The sequence below is a fragment of the Lepisma saccharinum genome, chromosome 6 (genome assembly GCF_977018435.1).
Source record: "Lepisma saccharinum chromosome 6, izLepSacc3.1, whole genome shotgun sequence".
NCBI lineage: Eukaryota > Metazoa > Arthropoda > Insecta > Zygentoma > Lepismatidae > Lepisma > Lepisma saccharinum.
In genome coordinates this window covers 5,219,222-5,236,938 of record NC_139234.1, presented here as the reverse complement: position 1 = coordinate 5,236,938, position 17,717 = coordinate 5,219,222, and the positions used below count along the sequence as shown (strand labels likewise).

At 37.5% G+C, this 17,717-nt stretch overlaps 1 protein-coding gene across 1 annotated transcript in view; it reads left to right on the top strand.

Moving 5' to 3' along the window:
* Positions 1-2,323: 2,323 nt before the first annotated feature.
* LOC145989199 (glutathione hydrolase 1 proenzyme-like) overlaps positions 2,324-17,717 on the top strand; it is a 39,665-nt gene continuing 24,271 nt past the window's right edge. The window contains exons 1-6 of the mRNA XM_083124501.1: positions 2,324-2,428; positions 5,567-5,648; positions 6,657-6,723; positions 8,215-8,430; positions 10,941-11,158; positions 16,896-17,088. Coding sequence (XP_082980627.1) covers positions 2,396-2,428; positions 5,567-5,648; positions 6,657-6,723; positions 8,215-8,430; positions 10,941-11,158; positions 16,896-17,088 — 809 coding nt within the window. The 5' untranslated portion in view covers positions 2,324-2,395. The remainder of the gene's footprint in view (positions 2,429-5,566; positions 5,649-6,656; positions 6,724-8,214; positions 8,431-10,940; positions 11,159-16,895; positions 17,089-17,717) is intronic.

The window sequence follows — 17,717 nt, the reverse complement described above, 5'->3', positions numbered from 1 at the left end:
GGTCAAATGAAACACATTGAATTCCATGCTTAAAGGAGGTGACATCAGAGAACACAGTGCGTTTCTTCTTGAATTCATGGTTAACGTCTGAAAGTTTCTAATTAGGAACAACTCTAAAATCCTTTCATGACAGACTCTCCACCAATTGAAGCATGTGCTTTTGAAACAAGCATGGAGGTATAGAAAGCTAGTTATTTCTGTTCTGTGAAGAGGAAGAGATGCGGGAAGTCTAAAGCATGGTTGTGACTTGGGAGAAAGGGAAGGAGGAACACTGGATCATTCTTAACTATTTATTTAATCACAGTTATACAGTACAACAAAGAATAATGTATATTTCTACAGTGAATGATTTAATTATAAATTATATTTGACAACCATTTGTAAAATATTATTTTTGTATTAATCTTAAATTGTAGTTTAGATAAACGAATTGAAAAAACAACTTTCTATATATCTGTGGAAATTATATTTTATGTCATTTTTCTGGTATGTCAAATTACATATAGCTGGACCCTGTGGCTGAGTGGTTAGCACATCGTGCTGCGACGCCAGGGGTCCTGGGTTTGAATTGCACTTGGGCATGGTTGTTTGTAAAATGTCCATTCATCAATTTCATCAGTCATCCCCATCTTCGCAAATTAGCCAAGAGGCACAGACCGCAAAGTAAAATAAAACAAATCAATCAATCAATCAAATTACATATAGACTATAATACCAAAAAAAATAATCACTTTTGCTCGAGCTTCCTTTATAAAGAAAATTATTATTGTTGTGATGGCTTATCTTTTCTTTTTTTTTTGCCATACACACTGCCACCTTTTGGTAGAATGTGAATTTTCAAATTTTTCTTTGATGGGTGCAATTTCAGTGAGAACATTGCTCAACAACTTTCAACCAGAGATGTTCCTTGGAGGTCCTTGACCCATTAATGCCACCATTGCATATGTACATTGTGGAGGTGATACGATCAGCACCGCTCTAGCTATCTCCAGACACCCATTTTATTAGAGATTGGGTGAACTCCAGAGCAACCTTATGCAGGAGGAGTCTGAAAAATTCCCAGCTGAGATCACTTGCCCTGGATATGTAACCTCTCTCCCATGTGACACTCAGATGTCCTACTGACTGGACCACCACAGCTTCCACATTAAATAGTAACAATTAGATTACAACTATTAATATTGTACAGTCATGGACACTTCTGGGTTGTAACAATCCCATTGACTTTCAATAGGATCATTATAACCCAGACATGTCCATGACTGTACCATCTTTGGCCTGTTGTAAGTTGAACTCCACCCAATTACTGTATACATGGCCATGAATGTTAAATACTGACATGTGAGTCAATCTAGTACTGGAGCAATTTGTCGGGGCCATATTATATTTAACTGACAAAATAGGCTTCACATACAACTGTACGTTTTATAAGTACTAAGGTGCCAGCATAATAATAGTAAGTCCGACCTCTCAAAGAACCAACTTCAAATCCTAGTTTTGTCTTTTCCGTCGTAAGGCAGGAAGAGGGTCTGGGTCTCCAATCCTCTACCTCTCCCTGAACCGCAAGCAAAAGGTGCATGTTGACAGCAGAAGGTGTCATGTACGACGGAGCAAAAATCAGCAGTGTGGCAACATCGTTTTTGTACTTGGAAACAATGACATCTGGAAATGAAATGTCTGGGTTTGTTCTTTGGTTGTAATGGCTTTAATGGGCTTTAGTATGATAAATTTGAAGCCACATAATATCAAGCAAGGTAATCCTAACATGATCTGTTTGCTCTTGTAATACCAGCTCCCCACCAATAATGTGTTTACTCTGAATGCACATCTACCATGCGAGAGACCCAGGTTCGATCCCCGGTGGGGGAGAACTGGGACTTTTTCAACCTGTTCAAGCGGCTCTGGCACCCACCCAGCATCATATAAAGTAGGTACCTGGAGGAAACTCTGTGGGGTAAAGGCGGCCAGGGGTGTGGTGCTGATCACATCACCCCCACCTTCGGCCGTGATAAAGAAAGTGTGGGGCTCTAACCCCACACTCTTTCATAGCGTGTGCATAGCACAGGGGAGCACTTTACTTTCTTTATTTTTTGAATGCACATCACAGCCATCTTTGGATCACCATTAGCTACAACTCTGAACTTTTAATTTTCCACTCTGATACTAAGTGCTTGTGGAATAAATACACACCACCTTGTTATATTCACTGTTACAAGCAAGGTTATTAGAAGTACAAGAATCAAATGAAACATTTTGAAGATTTATTTTATTCCAACCACAGAGATCCCACGACAGATCAGTTAACATGTACATGAGAGAACAGATTTTTGAAATTGCAGTATAAAGTAAAAAAGTGAAGAAAAAAGTATTGAATTTGCATGGTATTCAGTAAGCAATGCAACGTGATCCTTTGGCAAAAATGGAAGTGGTAAGAGATTATTTGTTTAATATTTGTTACATACTGTACATCCAAATACTTTGTTAATATTTAAAGTTTATAGGATAGTTAGTCTGTCTAAATATTGCAGAATTTGGAGATAATTAACATCAAAAAGATTAATTTTTTGCTACTTGTAACTCACGTTTGAAATGTATTAAATTGTATTTAGTACTTATTTCTGTTCACTTTATCCAGAAAATAAAGGTAAAGTAAGTTAAAAGTTATCTCCATATTTCCATGTGCTTACCATTTCATATCACTTATGATGTTTCTACCCAAGAATAGGTATTTTGTGATGTAAAATTCCTACCAACTGGTTGAACAGCGAAACAGTGTTCAAAACTTTCTGAAAAAGCAGTAACTTTCAATCCTATGTACCTCATTTTAAAATATTTGAACATTTTTTTGTACGAGCGGGACAGATTAATCGGTTCCCTATTGGTACCAGTCAATATAGGCATATTGATGTATCACTAAAATAACTAATTTTCTTTTACACGCACATACTGCAATTTAGTCTAAAATTCCATCATTTTGTTATCATCCTTATGAAAATAAATATGTTTTGGTATAGTATAAGTCTAAATATCAGGGTGTTCCCAATCTGGAAAGTCTGATTAAGGGAATAGCCTAAAGATGAGATGAAGGTAATGGAACATCAGAGGTGTCTGTAAAAAGTCCGGAAAGTTAAATAAAATGTAAGAAGTAGTCTTGCTTTAACCTGGCATTGGAGAGTGACATCCTCATGTGCTGAATTTATTGTGTCTGCAAACATATGCTACTTTGAGAACTCAATTCTCAGAATTTTTGTCCAGTTGTGATCACTCATTTGTTTCGGATAAATTTTACATAGCTCTATTCAATTCAGTGAACTGTCGGATGTTTCAAATATCTGGAAATACTTTAGTTGTAGTTGAATTTTCCATCATTAAGAATCACTCATCTGTCAGGCAAAAGTTTTGGATGCCTCTGCGAGGACAGAGTGTCTACCAGAGAAGAAAATCATAAAAGTCAAGAAAAAGTAAAGAAATCGACAGGTAGGTCAAGAAGTCGAGAAATTATACTTATTGGTAAGAATTTTTTCTATCACAATGATTGATTTAGTGTATTTTAGTTCTGTTTTCTGGCACTTTTTGGCTAATCATGAAGATGAGTATGAATGGTGGTAAAATGAGATAGATGATAGGATAATCACAAACATATATGGACAATACAACACGAGCCCCACATTAGATTATACTGGCTGAGAGTCCAGGCGTCAGAGCTTCTCTAGTCTGCCAAATGCAGTCCAGGGTGTATTAATAGATAAAGCAAGTCTAATCCTCTTGTAAAAGTACATCTTCAGTATTCATCTTAACTGGCCTTTTGGTAGGGGTTTTCCATTAAATAGAAAATATTTAATTTCGTAAGTGCTAATTTCCAACTTTACCTAAATAGGAGTAGATTAAATAAAGGTTAAGAAAAATGAAAAAAAAATCATGCAAAAGTCAAGAATTTTGGAGTTGTTATTTTGGTAGACAACCTGGAGGAATAGAGCACATTACAATTAGCAGGAGACTAGTTCTTTTTATAAGAACCTCCACACAAAGATATGAAGATTATCTTAAGAAAAGTGCTCTTAACACAGGAGAAGTAAAAGGAGACAAAAAATCGATTATGAACTTAAAGAATTGGAACACAAATGGCAAAAATTAGGAGAGGACTAAAGTTGCAAGAGGCAGGTTTGTAGCTGAAGTTATTGCATTTGAAGAAGAAATGTGCTGCGTAATTTTTATGATGGTGTTCTTTAACAGTCTTTCTACTACAATGCGTTTCTTGTAACTGGACTGAGTAATCTTGTGTAATCTTCCTACTATGACTGTGGCCTATGTGCTTTAAAATGTCTTTTGTATCTGAATTTGTTTACAGAAAAGTACAAACAATATCGTTATAAATATAGTATATTAGTTTAACATGTTATAAAGTAATGTGAAAAAGGTGTGAACTGGTCAGCTAAAGGGGAAGGTGGAGGATAATTATAAAACAATAATAAACAAATATGAATCTTCTGTTTGAGCACTTCAGAAAGTCAATAAAATCCCTATTCATTTAAGGATTATTTCAAATCAATGTAATTATGTGATCATGGTACATTAATTGAAAAACTCAAAGAAAGGAATTTGTCAGTGAAAAAACTTCTTAAGTCACGTGCTGGCAATGTACTTGTTACAACAAAAAACACCCAAACAGGACGATAAAAAAATACTTTAGGAGTTCTTCCAAGCTTTCGATTGCATCTCTCAATCATCATCAGGGCTAATCAAGGAATGACGAAAGGGACACGGTTGAAGTTCCGTCAGCTGGGAAGAACTCCTAAAGTGTTTTTTATCGTGCTGTTTTTAACAAAGGTATTTGTGAGGACGGGGATTTTTGATGCATTTGGCTTGGGAAAGTCATAGTTCTGGGGACACCCTGAATATGCATTAGAAACAGCAAAACCTATTCCAATTGCCTGGTTTCATACATTAATTAAGAAGGTGAATTATCTATTCATGTAATATTAACTCCTAAAGTGTTTTTTATCCTGCTGTTTGGGTGTTTTTTGTTGTTTTTAACAAAGGTATTAGTGTGAGGACAGGGATTTTTGATGCATTTGGCTAGGGGAAGTCATAGTTTTGGGGACACCGTGAATATGCATTAGAAAAAACAAAACCTATTCCAATTGCCTGGTTTCATACATTAATTAAGAAGGTGAATTACCTATTCATGTAATATTTGCAATTTTATGTCATATCAGTAGAATACTGGTTACTGGTATATATTAGTAGTTTATCAGGGTCATCAATGATTTTATGCAGCCAACCTCTTTGGTGGAGTTGTTAGCACAGCATGCTGTGATGTCAGAGGTCCCGGGTTCGAATCCCAGCCTGGGCATGGGTATTCTTCGTGAATGTCCCTTCATCGTATCATTACTCATCTTCATAATCACGATTAGCCAAAAGTGGCAGAAAAGCTATATGCTAAATAACAAAAACCAAATCAAATAAAAACTTTAATGCCAGTCGATCAGTAGTAGTAATTTGTAATTTGATAAAAATGGATTCAATTCATATATTTCCTAACAAGATTCTTATATTTCTTTTCTAGGCTTCTTTAACTGATGATGAAGGGGTTATGCCATCTGCATATGATTATGGATTCTTCCCAACAATACGTGACAGTATATTTGGTTAGTGTAGTCTATGTAGTTGTAGTTATTGCACATGATGTGATCAGTATTAATAATTTTGGAAATTTCTTGATCTTAGCCATGGTTGCTACATTGGAGTGTATCGGTTTTAACTTAATCGCTGGTACCAGTCAGTATAAAGTTTGTGCAAAATGTATGTAATGTATTTTATTTATAATTTCTTTTATCTTCAGTTGAAAAATATGGTGGTCTAGTCGGTAGGGCATCTACCACATGACAAACTTCTAGGAGGGTCCCATGTTTCTTATGTAGTTGAAGTTTCAGTCGCTCACGGACTCTATCCGATAAAACAATAACAGCAGTGTAGTCATATACTTCATAACATTGTTATTTATAATTATTTTACTTACTTAACCACATTGATCTTTCCATTTCATAATAGGGACATGATTTATTTTCTTATTTACCTGTATTTTTTTTATCCTTTGCATCTTCAAATCTGGTGGATTAACCAATTACTCCACAAACATCAAGATACAAAGACTGGCTCCAAAGCCACAGTATGCATACCATACCATACCATTGGAAAAGTTAAATTTCTTTGTAAACAAACCTTGAACTTTGCCAAAGTATGAAACAAAGTCTGCAATGTATGAAAGGAAAATGTCAAGCTTAAGTGTAAACATATTGCAAATAATTATAATAATATGTCAATGGGAACTTTAGAGTCTGAATATCCTTGAAATATGAACACTAAGCATATTTTAAGAAATTAAAAAAGCGGTAATATCCAATGGATTGATTACAAACAAGAACAGCTGAATGCCGGCCCCCGTGGTGGAGTGGTTACCAACTCGTGCTACGATGCCAGGGGTCCTAGGTTTGAATCCCAGCTTGGGCATGGATGTTTGCGAGTGTCCATTCATCATATCATCACTCATCCCCATCTTCGCAAATTAGCCAAAAGTGGCACAAAAAGCGAAGTAAAATAAAGGAAATCAATCAATCAAGCACAGCTGAAATGTTTCTTGTTTACTTTCTTTTCAGATTGGGAATCCTTCTCCTCTGATATTTTGAATGTCCCAAGGAGACCTTATGTTTCGAGTTATGAAGAGTAAGTGTGAAGGCAAGGCATTATCTGCATTAAGTGATGAGACGGATTAATCTGTACTGTATTAGTATTGGTCAATATATGCATATTGGTGTATTGTCGATAATAATTTGACCATTCTGATGTTCCCCTAAACAACCTACAATGGAGTGAAAAATTCTATCAGTATGTTACTTCTTAAGTGACTATAAAAGTATAATTTGTGTACTCAGGCAAAGTAAATATCTAAAAATGCATCAGTTTCGTTTTCTAAGGCAAAAATCACTAGTCATCTTGTTATATAAGTAGGTGAATGAACCAATTACATTATGCATGGAACTTTTGCTATTTTATACTGCAACATTTCAATATCAGTTATTGGTAAATTTTAAATCAGTACTTCCTTGGTGCTAAAAATTTCATGAGTTCATGCCTAATTCTGTATAATTCTTTGCAATTTTCTTGATATTTTGCATTGCATTATTTATATATCACAATTTTAATGTACAGGGATTGTTGCCTGTATCTCCACCATGTTGCATGCACACTGTAATGACATATTCTTACTATGATAGTAGGCACTACAGTAATGTAAGGTCTAGGTTCACTGCACACTACAGTAAATCAATTGTAATCTATCTAGCAGTTGTTTATTTCCAATGACCCTTCATTGCGAGGACATTTAGGGAGCTGCTTGAAAGCAATAGCAGTGGACCCTGGTCTTGATAATCAGGAAACAGCAGCAATGGAACATGATGCGCTGACCATGTGTCACCCAAGAAAAAAGCTGCTTGGCAAGCCTTGGCACTTGGAGAACTGTTGCACAATGGAATTTAGTTTATAGTTTTAGTTTTATTGCCATGTTAAGGATATTTCACAAATTAAATGTTATTGAAGTGGTTTTCATTCTTATGGAAATATTTCGCCCTGGTTTCCTAGAACTATGTGAAGTTGCATGAGTGCATGTATCTTGGTGGTGCAAGCTTGAAAAAAACATCTGGGAAATGTTGCTACAAGAATAAAAAAACACTTTAATAGTATTGTTTTGAAATTTCCAGTAGTGGTTATGTGAACTTTTAAGTACATTAAGGTTGTCATTGCAAAATCATGTATCATGAATTCATATAGTGTGTCTCGTGTTGTCTGAATTACCAACGCTCTAAGTGTGGAAGAATAGTGTCCGTGTGGAAGAATAGTGTCCCTCCAGCTATCAAAATTTTCAACTGTCACAAATGTCACCATGCTAAACTTCCAGCTAACCCCAAGGCTCAGTCAAACATTCCCCCAGCTAACAATTTCCACCTCAAGTGCTGTAAATAACCCTTCTAACTTTCTCACTACCCCAACACATAAGCATACACCCATGTCCTTTGGCATTAGACAAGTGTGTATGATTATGTGCAGGCATGGAGGAATGAATTTGGTTTTCTTTCCTTGCTACATCTACATTTCACTGGAAATAACATAAAATTACAAAGAAATTTGAATTTGTTGCTTACAATCTTTCTTCAACAGAATGAGAAGATATATGCTATTCTCCATCATGGCTGCCATCATGATTGTTATAGCTGGCATAGTTATTGGACCAGTGATAAAAAGCGATGTTGCCTTCTGGAATCCGTACGACCCTTTGGACCCTGATGAACCCCCGGGACCATCTTCTTCCAGAAGAGGCTTTTACGACTCAGCAGCTGTTGTTTCGGACAACAAAATATGTGCCAATATAGGATCGTAAGCACACTTTTGTTAAAGTTTCATTAAAACTCCTCTAACTTTTTTTTTTACGTATGAAATTAATATCATATTCTTTTTGTTCAACAGATAAACCCTGGTGTACGTGAATGGAATTTTGTTTTGTAGTGAATTTTGATTGAGTTGGTCTTCTAAGTCCACTTTATGCACATTAAGGTTAATCGGGACTGGACCTACAGTTTAAAATGGGATGCGACCACTATGTGCCTCCACCGGGAATCGAACCTGGGATCCCTTGATTACAAGGTTACGACGCTACCACTGCTTCATAGGGTAGTGAATTTGCCCGGAACCTGCCACTACATAAGAACCTTTGTAAAGTCAGATGCCTGGGCAGATTCACTGTGAATTCACTTCGAATTTAATGTATGGCTTCAAAGACTAGCTCTAATAATGTTCGAATTATTTAGTAATTATCAGGTTGCTATGTCAACATTGAACACTGCTGCTTCACACTAAGAAATTAAGGTCTCAACTTTTCCAAGCCTCCTTAATTGGTCTCAATGAATTCATTTAATATGCACGATGCATATTGGCATGCAATCTTAATTGTGTCCAATTATCCCTTGCCTGTCTTTTCACCATGCACCATGTTTTGAGAGGACATCTCTTTTCTTGTCTACAGGTTAACAGATGTCTTTCTGCATGTGGGCAATGGGTAATGTCGAATTAACATTGCATGCTAGTAGTAAAGAGTCATGGTCACTAAAATTCAGACGAATCTAGATGATTAATCTTTTCTTCATTCATTTTTGGTTCCGTGCGACTTGCTCACTATGATAAATAAGCATAAAATCGAAATTAGTTAATTTACTTACGTAAAGTGAGTATAAAGTTGTCTTAGACGACGTTTCAGTGGCCACTGCCCCCTTCTTCAGGTCATGAAGTCTGCTATTACATGCCTACGTAAAGCTTCGTCATTTTGAAAGGATCAAGGTATATGTATGGACAGGTTGAATGTTAGGATAACTAATGACTAAAACATGTTAAAACTGCTAGAAAAATTGTTAAAACTTGTAATGTTACTCTATCACAGCTCCTGTCTACGTGTATCAGTGTTAGGGTAACCTCATCGGTTTTAACAATTTTTAATAGTAATTGAACATACATGTTCCTGTCAACATGGAGCTGTGATAGAGTAACATTATGGGTTTTAACAATTTTTATAGCAGTTTTAACATGTTCTAGTCATTAGTTATCCTAACATTCAACCTGTGCATACATATACCTTGAACCTTTCTAAATGACGAAGCTTTACGTAGGCATGTCATAGCAGACTTCATGACCTGAAGAAGGGGGCAGTTGCCACCGAAACGTCGTCTAAGACAACTTTATACTCACTTTACGTAAGTAAATTAACTTATTTCAATTTTATGCTTATCATTAATCTTGACATCTAAAGTGAAGCAATCATCCACCCCTCTCTCCCTTGCAGTGTCCTAAACTAATCCAGAAATTATATTTTTGTTATTTGTATTTTGATGTGGAACTGTCGGTAGTGAGATTGTGAGTCTATTCAATATGTTTGGCCACTGAGGTGGGGACAACTAACATTAAATCTTCATTCAACCTAATGAGGGACAGAAAATAATAATAATAATAAATGTTAATCCCCTTCACAACAGCAGAGGAATGTTAACCTGCCACTGCCTCTTTCATGATAAATCATCCACACACACGCACACACAACTGAGAAAAATATATTTGCAAATATAGTCACAGTATGTGTGTCATGCCAAAGAAAGTGAAGATACTTGCGTGATATTTGTGAAGTTACAAATAATTTGAGAATTCTCATCTCCGACCGGGATCCAAACCCAGAACCTTGTGTCTTGAGCACCAATGGGTCACAGGTGCCCAGGACATGAACCTCTTATGAGATTGTTAGGTATAGACACATACCGGGTGGCCAGAATTAAAGTTGCCCAACTCAGAGCCTTCTGTAGCCTGTTTGAGGCATCGTAGAACTCTGAAATTTGGTGAATCCACTATGCAGACCATGGGGAAGAGGATGGCGATAAAAAAGGTTCAATTTTCTGCCACCAGGTTGAAATGTGGCGCTGTACTTCCATGATGGGTTGTAATAATGACGCAAACTGCTCCAATTGGTTATGGATTTGCCTTTACCTTGCAATCTTGCAATAAACGAGAGATTATTTTCTCGCAACTTCCAGCCACTAACAAATGTCTTTCTATTTAATAACTCAGCTAAATCACTTAACGTGATTATTTGTGCAACCCATCATGAAAGTACAGCGCCACATTTCAACCTGGTGGCAGAAAATTGAACTTTTTTTTATTGCCATCCCCTTCCCCATGGTCTGCATAGTGGATTCACCAAATTTCAGAGTTCTACGATACCTCAAGCAGGCTACAGAGGGCTCTGAGTTGGGTAACTTTAATTCTGCCACCCGGTACTTGGTAAATGCATTGTAAACTTGAGCAAGAAACACTTAGGCTATAAAGATATTTTCTCTTATTAATTTCAGGAAGATTTTTGGTATAAATGGCTCTGCAGTGGATGCAGCCATTGCCGTTTTGCTGTGCGAGGGATTAGTGAACCAAGCTAATGGTGGTCTGGGTGGAGGTTTCCTTATGGTTGTGCAAATGGAGGGCAACGCATCAGTAATCAATGCACTGCCCACAGCTCCTGACAGAAGTTACGGCTTGATGGAAAACACCAGTAACCGGACCGTCTTTGACACAGGTAAAAAAGAAATGACACCCATTGTGATGTTCTTACAAATTTTCACTGGTACCTGTACCGATGCTTGAATATTGCAACAATTAAAGGATTTGTTCTGAAATTTGTTAACTATTAATATGTTGGGGCCTCCCTGATGGCGCAGTGGTAGCGTCGCCAACTTGTAATCAAGGGGTCCCGGGTTTGATACCCAGTGGTTTGGATCCCAATTTAAACTGTAAGTCCAGTCCCGATTAGCCTTACTGTGCATAAAGTGGACTTAAAACACCAATTCAACAACTATTAATATTCATAATTGGGAAAAGAGAGACGCAGTAGCAGGCACGTATCCAGGAATTCCTTTCGGGGGGGGCTCAACACCAATTTTTTAAGGGGTATAGTAAGAACCTCACAATTGTGTGTTTAAGACCAGAGGTGGCAATTGGGTTCCAAAACGGGTGGGGGGGGGGGGTGCGGAGGACGTTGCAAGGAAAGTTTACTTTCTCTTGGTAGCCTAGGCTCAACATTAAGAGGTCATAATGTTGAGGCAAAAAAATAAAAAATGGGGAACATCTATCTCTTAAATCGTTGCCACTATAAGGCTGTCATTTTAATCAGAACGTGAAATCGGAACATTTTTTACCACTCGACTCCTCTGTTTCCATGCATTAATATTGTGTGCCGGAACCATCTCAGTATGTGTTTTTGTCCATTTCATCTCATCAGACATAAAAACATCTATGGTGTCTTTGAGTGTTTTTACGAAGCTGTTACACATGCACGGAATGGACAATCCACTCGACAACGCGAGATTCAAATTGTGGGCTGCGAACTGGACGCAGACAGCTCTCGAATTATCTCTGATTCGAGCCTGAACACCACTAACGTGTCTTGTCCTCCCATTTTTCAGCTCTTATAAAAGCCGAAACCCACCAAATTGTTCAGATTCAGGCCTTAGCACTCACAAGTGTTCAAAAATGCCTGTCACAGCTTCCGCTGTCTTGTCATATATCGGCACGAAACAAAGGAAGTCTTCTCGAATACAGGTGGATCACGAAACAATTAATGCACAGTGAAAACCCTTCCGTTCCCAACACATCTAATGTTTCGTCTCCCAGTATGATGAAATGCTTACTCATTTATCTCCAGTGACGTGCCCAAGGGAGGTTTGGTGAGGTAATAACCCCATTTGACCCAGTATTCCCCCTCTCCCTTCCGAAACTCCTGGGCACGCCTCTCTTTATCTCGGACATTTTTAAAATCAACTCACCAGAAGTTTTTATCATTCCGTATTGGAGATTGAAGTAAGATGCGTTCTTCCTGCAGGTTTGGATATGATCCTTTAGGGTGCTGTCGTCTGCCTGCCTTCACACCTAACCTTAACAAGACCCTAATTTTCCATCCTTGTGACTTGGATTTTCAAGACTTAGGAAGGTTTCAGACCGAAGGGACACGCGATATATGTCGATATATGTCGATTGGAATGGGCCAATCAACAGCAACGTTTCACACCGTAGCGACACAAAAGGCCGCACAAACCTAATTTCGATTTGTGAAATCCTCAAGCGACAAGGTGTGAAATCTCCCTTATTAGGCCACTGTCATTGTCACCTCGAAGTAGTAGCTCTTGTTGACCACAGAAAAAATTATCCTCAACCGGTGATAATGCTCCTCAGTTTTCTTCTCTCTCCTATATTTTCTGTGCTTGTTCACTATACAGGCAACACCTTACGATTTGATATACACAGGACATGTACTATGTAGACATTTTAACGAAAAATCGGTTGAAGTCAAGGATGGCTCAGTTGGTAGAGCCTGCAATTTCCGCCTAAAATGTCTACATATGGAACATCTTCTTGCTTTCTCTTCTCGACATTCATAAAATTTTCGGCTGTCTCTTTATGGTAGTTAAGTGCTTGAATGTGTTTCGAACCCAGTAGGCTTAAACAAAAGTATTTTTTATACCATGAAATTCTCGGACTGCATATACGAAATTAAGTTCTGGCAAAACTAAATCATCACTCAAAACTTTGCTTTTCAGTTGATCTATGCAGTTTATTTCTGTTTTAATAAACCACTCCAATATCCGGTACTGCTGAAATATTCACTTTAGAGAGAGACCTTGGATCTCTTCGGCCCTCGAACCGAACTTGCACTACACTGAGGCCCCGGAAATTCTGCTGTCGTCAATGTCTTCATTTTCGAATCACTATATCTTATAAAGCAATCAGAGGGTGCTGACTGATCTGATCACCAACGACTGTATGAATTGTCACACTTACCTCTGACATCTCATTAACCGGTGCTTTGTACAGATCAATCGAAAAATTGAATCTGCGTATTTATATCCTCATTATATTCTAGAACGTTCTGCAGATAAAACGATTCGTTAATATCGCCAGTAGTTGACTCCTTCTCTCATTCAAGAACGTACCCCCTCCCGCCTCCCAGAGATTAGAAATTACAACGAATCGCCCTAAGTGTGGCGCTACCTTTGTTGTGCAGCTTCCAAATGCTGACAAGTATCTACATTGTGCTCAAGTACGCTGCGAGAACACCGAAAGCACAAGAAAAGTGTACGTGCAATATTATCAACAACAGGGTTATAGAACATTCTCCGTCTTGCCTCGATAATTGTCTATCTCCTTAAATCATCGTCACATTATTAAAAAAGTCAAAAACCTGATTTTATCTAGTTTAAAATAAAAAAAATTCCGGGGGGGGGGGGGCTCGAGCCACCTCAGCCCCAGCTTGGATACGTGCTATTAACAATAACAGGGTTATAGAACATTCTCCATCTTGTCTCGATAATTATTTCTCCCAAATTATCATCACATTATTCAACAAGAAAAAATCCTAGTTTTATCTAGCTTAAACAGAAAAAGATCCTGAAGGGGGGCTCTAGCCTCCTGATTCCCACCTTGGATACGTGCTATTGACAATAATAGGGTTATAGAACACTCTCCGTTTTGTCTGGATAATTATTTCTCTCAGATTTATAAATTTATTATCTTCACATTATTCAAGACGCCAAAAATCTAATTTTTTCTAGTGTAAATTGAAAAAATTTTCTGAGGGAGGTGGGGGGGCTCGAGTCTTTAACTATAACAGGGGTATAAAACATGCTCTGTCTTGCCTCGATAATTATTTCTCTCCTTACATTATTTTCACATTATTTAATAAGCCAAACCTAATTTTATCTAACGTAAACTGAAAAATTTCCTGGGTAGAGGGTCTAGCCCCCTGTGCCCCATCTTGGATACGTGTTATTATCAATAACAGGGTTACGGAACATTCTCTGTCTTGCCTCGATAATTATTTCTCTCCTTAAATTATTGTCACATTATTTTATTTCACACCACAAGAAACCAAAAACCTCTTTTTATCTAGTGTAAACCTAAAAATTTCGGGGGGGGCTCGAGCCCCCTAAGCCCCCCCTCTGGATACGTGCCTGCGCAGTAGTATATAAATACGGAGAAGCTAGTACTCACTTTTATCCGTGAAGCTGTTTTTTTTGTTTTTTTTCGATTAATTTCAGTTGCCACTGCCACCATCCTCATTGGAACTTGCTGTACTGTTGCTTGGCATGCATCTTTTGTTCGTAGTTATGTTAAGTATTCCATTGCCATTATACCACATAAATCTACCCAAGTTTTGCTTTCAACATTCCAATTATTACATAAGAGATAAATGGAATATTTAATAAGCTGTCAGTTAATTGTTAAATTCAAGTTTGATTTACTGTTGGTGCAAAATTAAATAAAAATTATGCATTTTGCAAAACTTCTACATGTAGAACAGACTTTGTGGAAATGTCACGTGTTTTTTTTTAATCCTGTGATATACATAGGCTCTGGAAATGTATTTGGTTGGGTGGTATAACTAACTCTCTAGCCTTCTTAAACCCAAAGGTTTATGACTACAGCAACACAAGCCTTCCATCTGTCCCTATCCTGGGCAAACTTTTCCATCCATAACGATTTCCTTTAGGTCCATCTCAACGTTATCCTTCCTTCTTCATCTTAGCCTTCCTACAGTTCTCTTACCATCAGGTTTCCCAACAAGAATCCTGTAAACTCTTCTGTCGTCTCCCATTCATGCCACATGGATTGCCCACCTAAGTCTTCTTAATTTAATTATTCCTAATAATATCTGGACAGGAATACAAATTATGCAGTTCTAAATTATGTAGCATGTGATTATACAGGATGGCCCAAAAGTAGGAATACAGTACCAGTGACCTTATTAATCAACAATTAATGAACACAAGAAGTTATGGTAGTACTACAACTGTGTACTTTCAAATTACCAGCCATCATTCATAGTATCAAGATATCTGAAAAAGATAATGAAATTACACACAACAATGCCAGGCCGACAGTGGTATATGCTGTATACCTGCTATTGGGCCACCCTGTATTTTAACCAATACTTTCCTATGCTGATACCACATGTATCTGCTAAGCTTTAAACAATAATAATAATATAAAAGGTGTGCTTTCCAGAATGTAATAATATCCCCCATAGGCGTGCGCAGCCCCTTTGATTGGGGGGGGGGGCAAAAGCCTTGATGAAAGTTCAGTCGGGAAAGAAAAATCTCATTTTATCTCACTCTTTTAGTTTTAAATGCATTAATGGGCATAGGCCTATATGTTTGTGTGTGTGTGCTTGTCCCTCTGGTAATTCACAATGTATTACAGAAAAGAAAGAAATTGCGAACGAAGCGAGCAAGAAAATTTTTCGATCCAAATTTATATAAATTGAAAACAGTATTGATTTAAAAGCGCGTGCAAAAAAAAAATAATCATGGGATGCCATGGCATTCTCGTTTACAATTTTTCTCTTTCAGATCGTTCGGCATAGAGGGACAATTCTCGCAGCCCCCTAGCTACTACTGCTCTGAACTTGACAAGACTGTAAGAAAAGCAGACATTGCGAGCGAAGCGAGCAAGAAAATTTTACGAAATGAATTTTTATTTGTATAAAATTTGAAGTCGAGGGGGCAATTGCCCCTCTGGGCCCCCCTGCAGGTGTTCTGGGCCATCTGGAAGAAATGATACAAGAAAGACGTGAAAACTAATTCCATCCTCAGTATTCTTTTGTCCTGCTACTCTTAGATTCTGCTAGTCTTGCATTCTTTTACTTCAATGTTTGCCCCCCTAGAATTGATTTCTGTCCAAGGTTGGGAAAAGGCAATGCCCCCCTGCCCCCTTGTGGTTGTGCCACTGAACCCCCTTCTCCAGTAGTTGCTTCGAACTTTTATCGGCTTGAAAATACTTCATTTTCTTTAAGAGTATAATATCGTTTAATAACAGCAATAAGATCTCTCTACACTAAATTTCTAAGTGAAAGTATAATAATATAGGGGCATGGAATGTCTGGAAGGGGGCAAGGATGGCCACATTTCCCCCTTCGAAAACGAATGTCAACCTAAAAGTATATATTTTGCATGTATAATTTGATTTCAGTCATAGTAATTTACATTAATTATTATGCGATAATTTCAAATTGAAGAGGTGTTTTTTGAGGGGGCAACACTATTATCGGGGTAATATGACCCATGGAAAAATACCTTGTATGTCCCTTCGTGGAAAAAAAAATGCTAACGTCCGTGATTAGGGGGGCAACTGCCCCCCTTGCCCCCCACCCATGCACACGCCTATGTATCCCCCTTCCTTGCAATTCAATGCATATGTAATATCTTGTGCACTTTTAACTCTTGGAAAAAGAAAAAATGAAAAATGTACATTTGTCTTTGTAGGTCCAACTTCCATAGCTGTTCCAGGTCAGTTAAGCGGCTTGTGGCTAGCTCATCAAAAGTTTGGGAAACTTCCATGGAAGGATTTGCTTACTCCAACAATCGAACTCTGCTACAATGGCTTCAAAGTTTCGCATTACCTTGCTGACTTGCTAGATACATATGAGGTTCAAATACAAGGATCAGATAGCCTGAGGTAAATTTGGTTAGCTCTTTTAGTACTAAAGGGTTTCCTTTAGGACTGTGTTGGTTACATTCATATGCGTAGAGTGGAAGGAATGGGGTTTGTCTGTAATATGTTGTAGTGCTGAGACAAAATAATTATTACTATATATCAGTATTGGATGACATAGCCATATTAGTGTATCAGTATAATTACCAGTGTTTTTACCAATTTAACCATTCACACTCTCACTCACTCTGTAATTTAGTGCAAAAATTATTTCATTTTGCTATGATTTTTAAGCTAGAACTGAGCCCATACTCTTATCGATTTCCACTGACACTTGCAATTTAAACTATGTCTTATGAATTTTCATACATAAGTTTTTTCCCATTGCAACTCTATCATAGATACCAGAGTTTTGTTGTAAAATATTCATAACTTGGCATGAGACAATTGTTAATCACAAAATCCATTTCTCCCCACAATGTCGTCGCAAAAATAATAAAAATTATGCATTTGCATTCTTCTTTGTAGTTGATCGGTGGTGATTGTTGAATTGTTGGACTTTTAACCATTAGTTTTTCTTGTATGTACGCATTGCTTGCATGATAGAATTATTTTCCTGTAGTTTACGGTTATTACAAGCATAAGAAAACAGT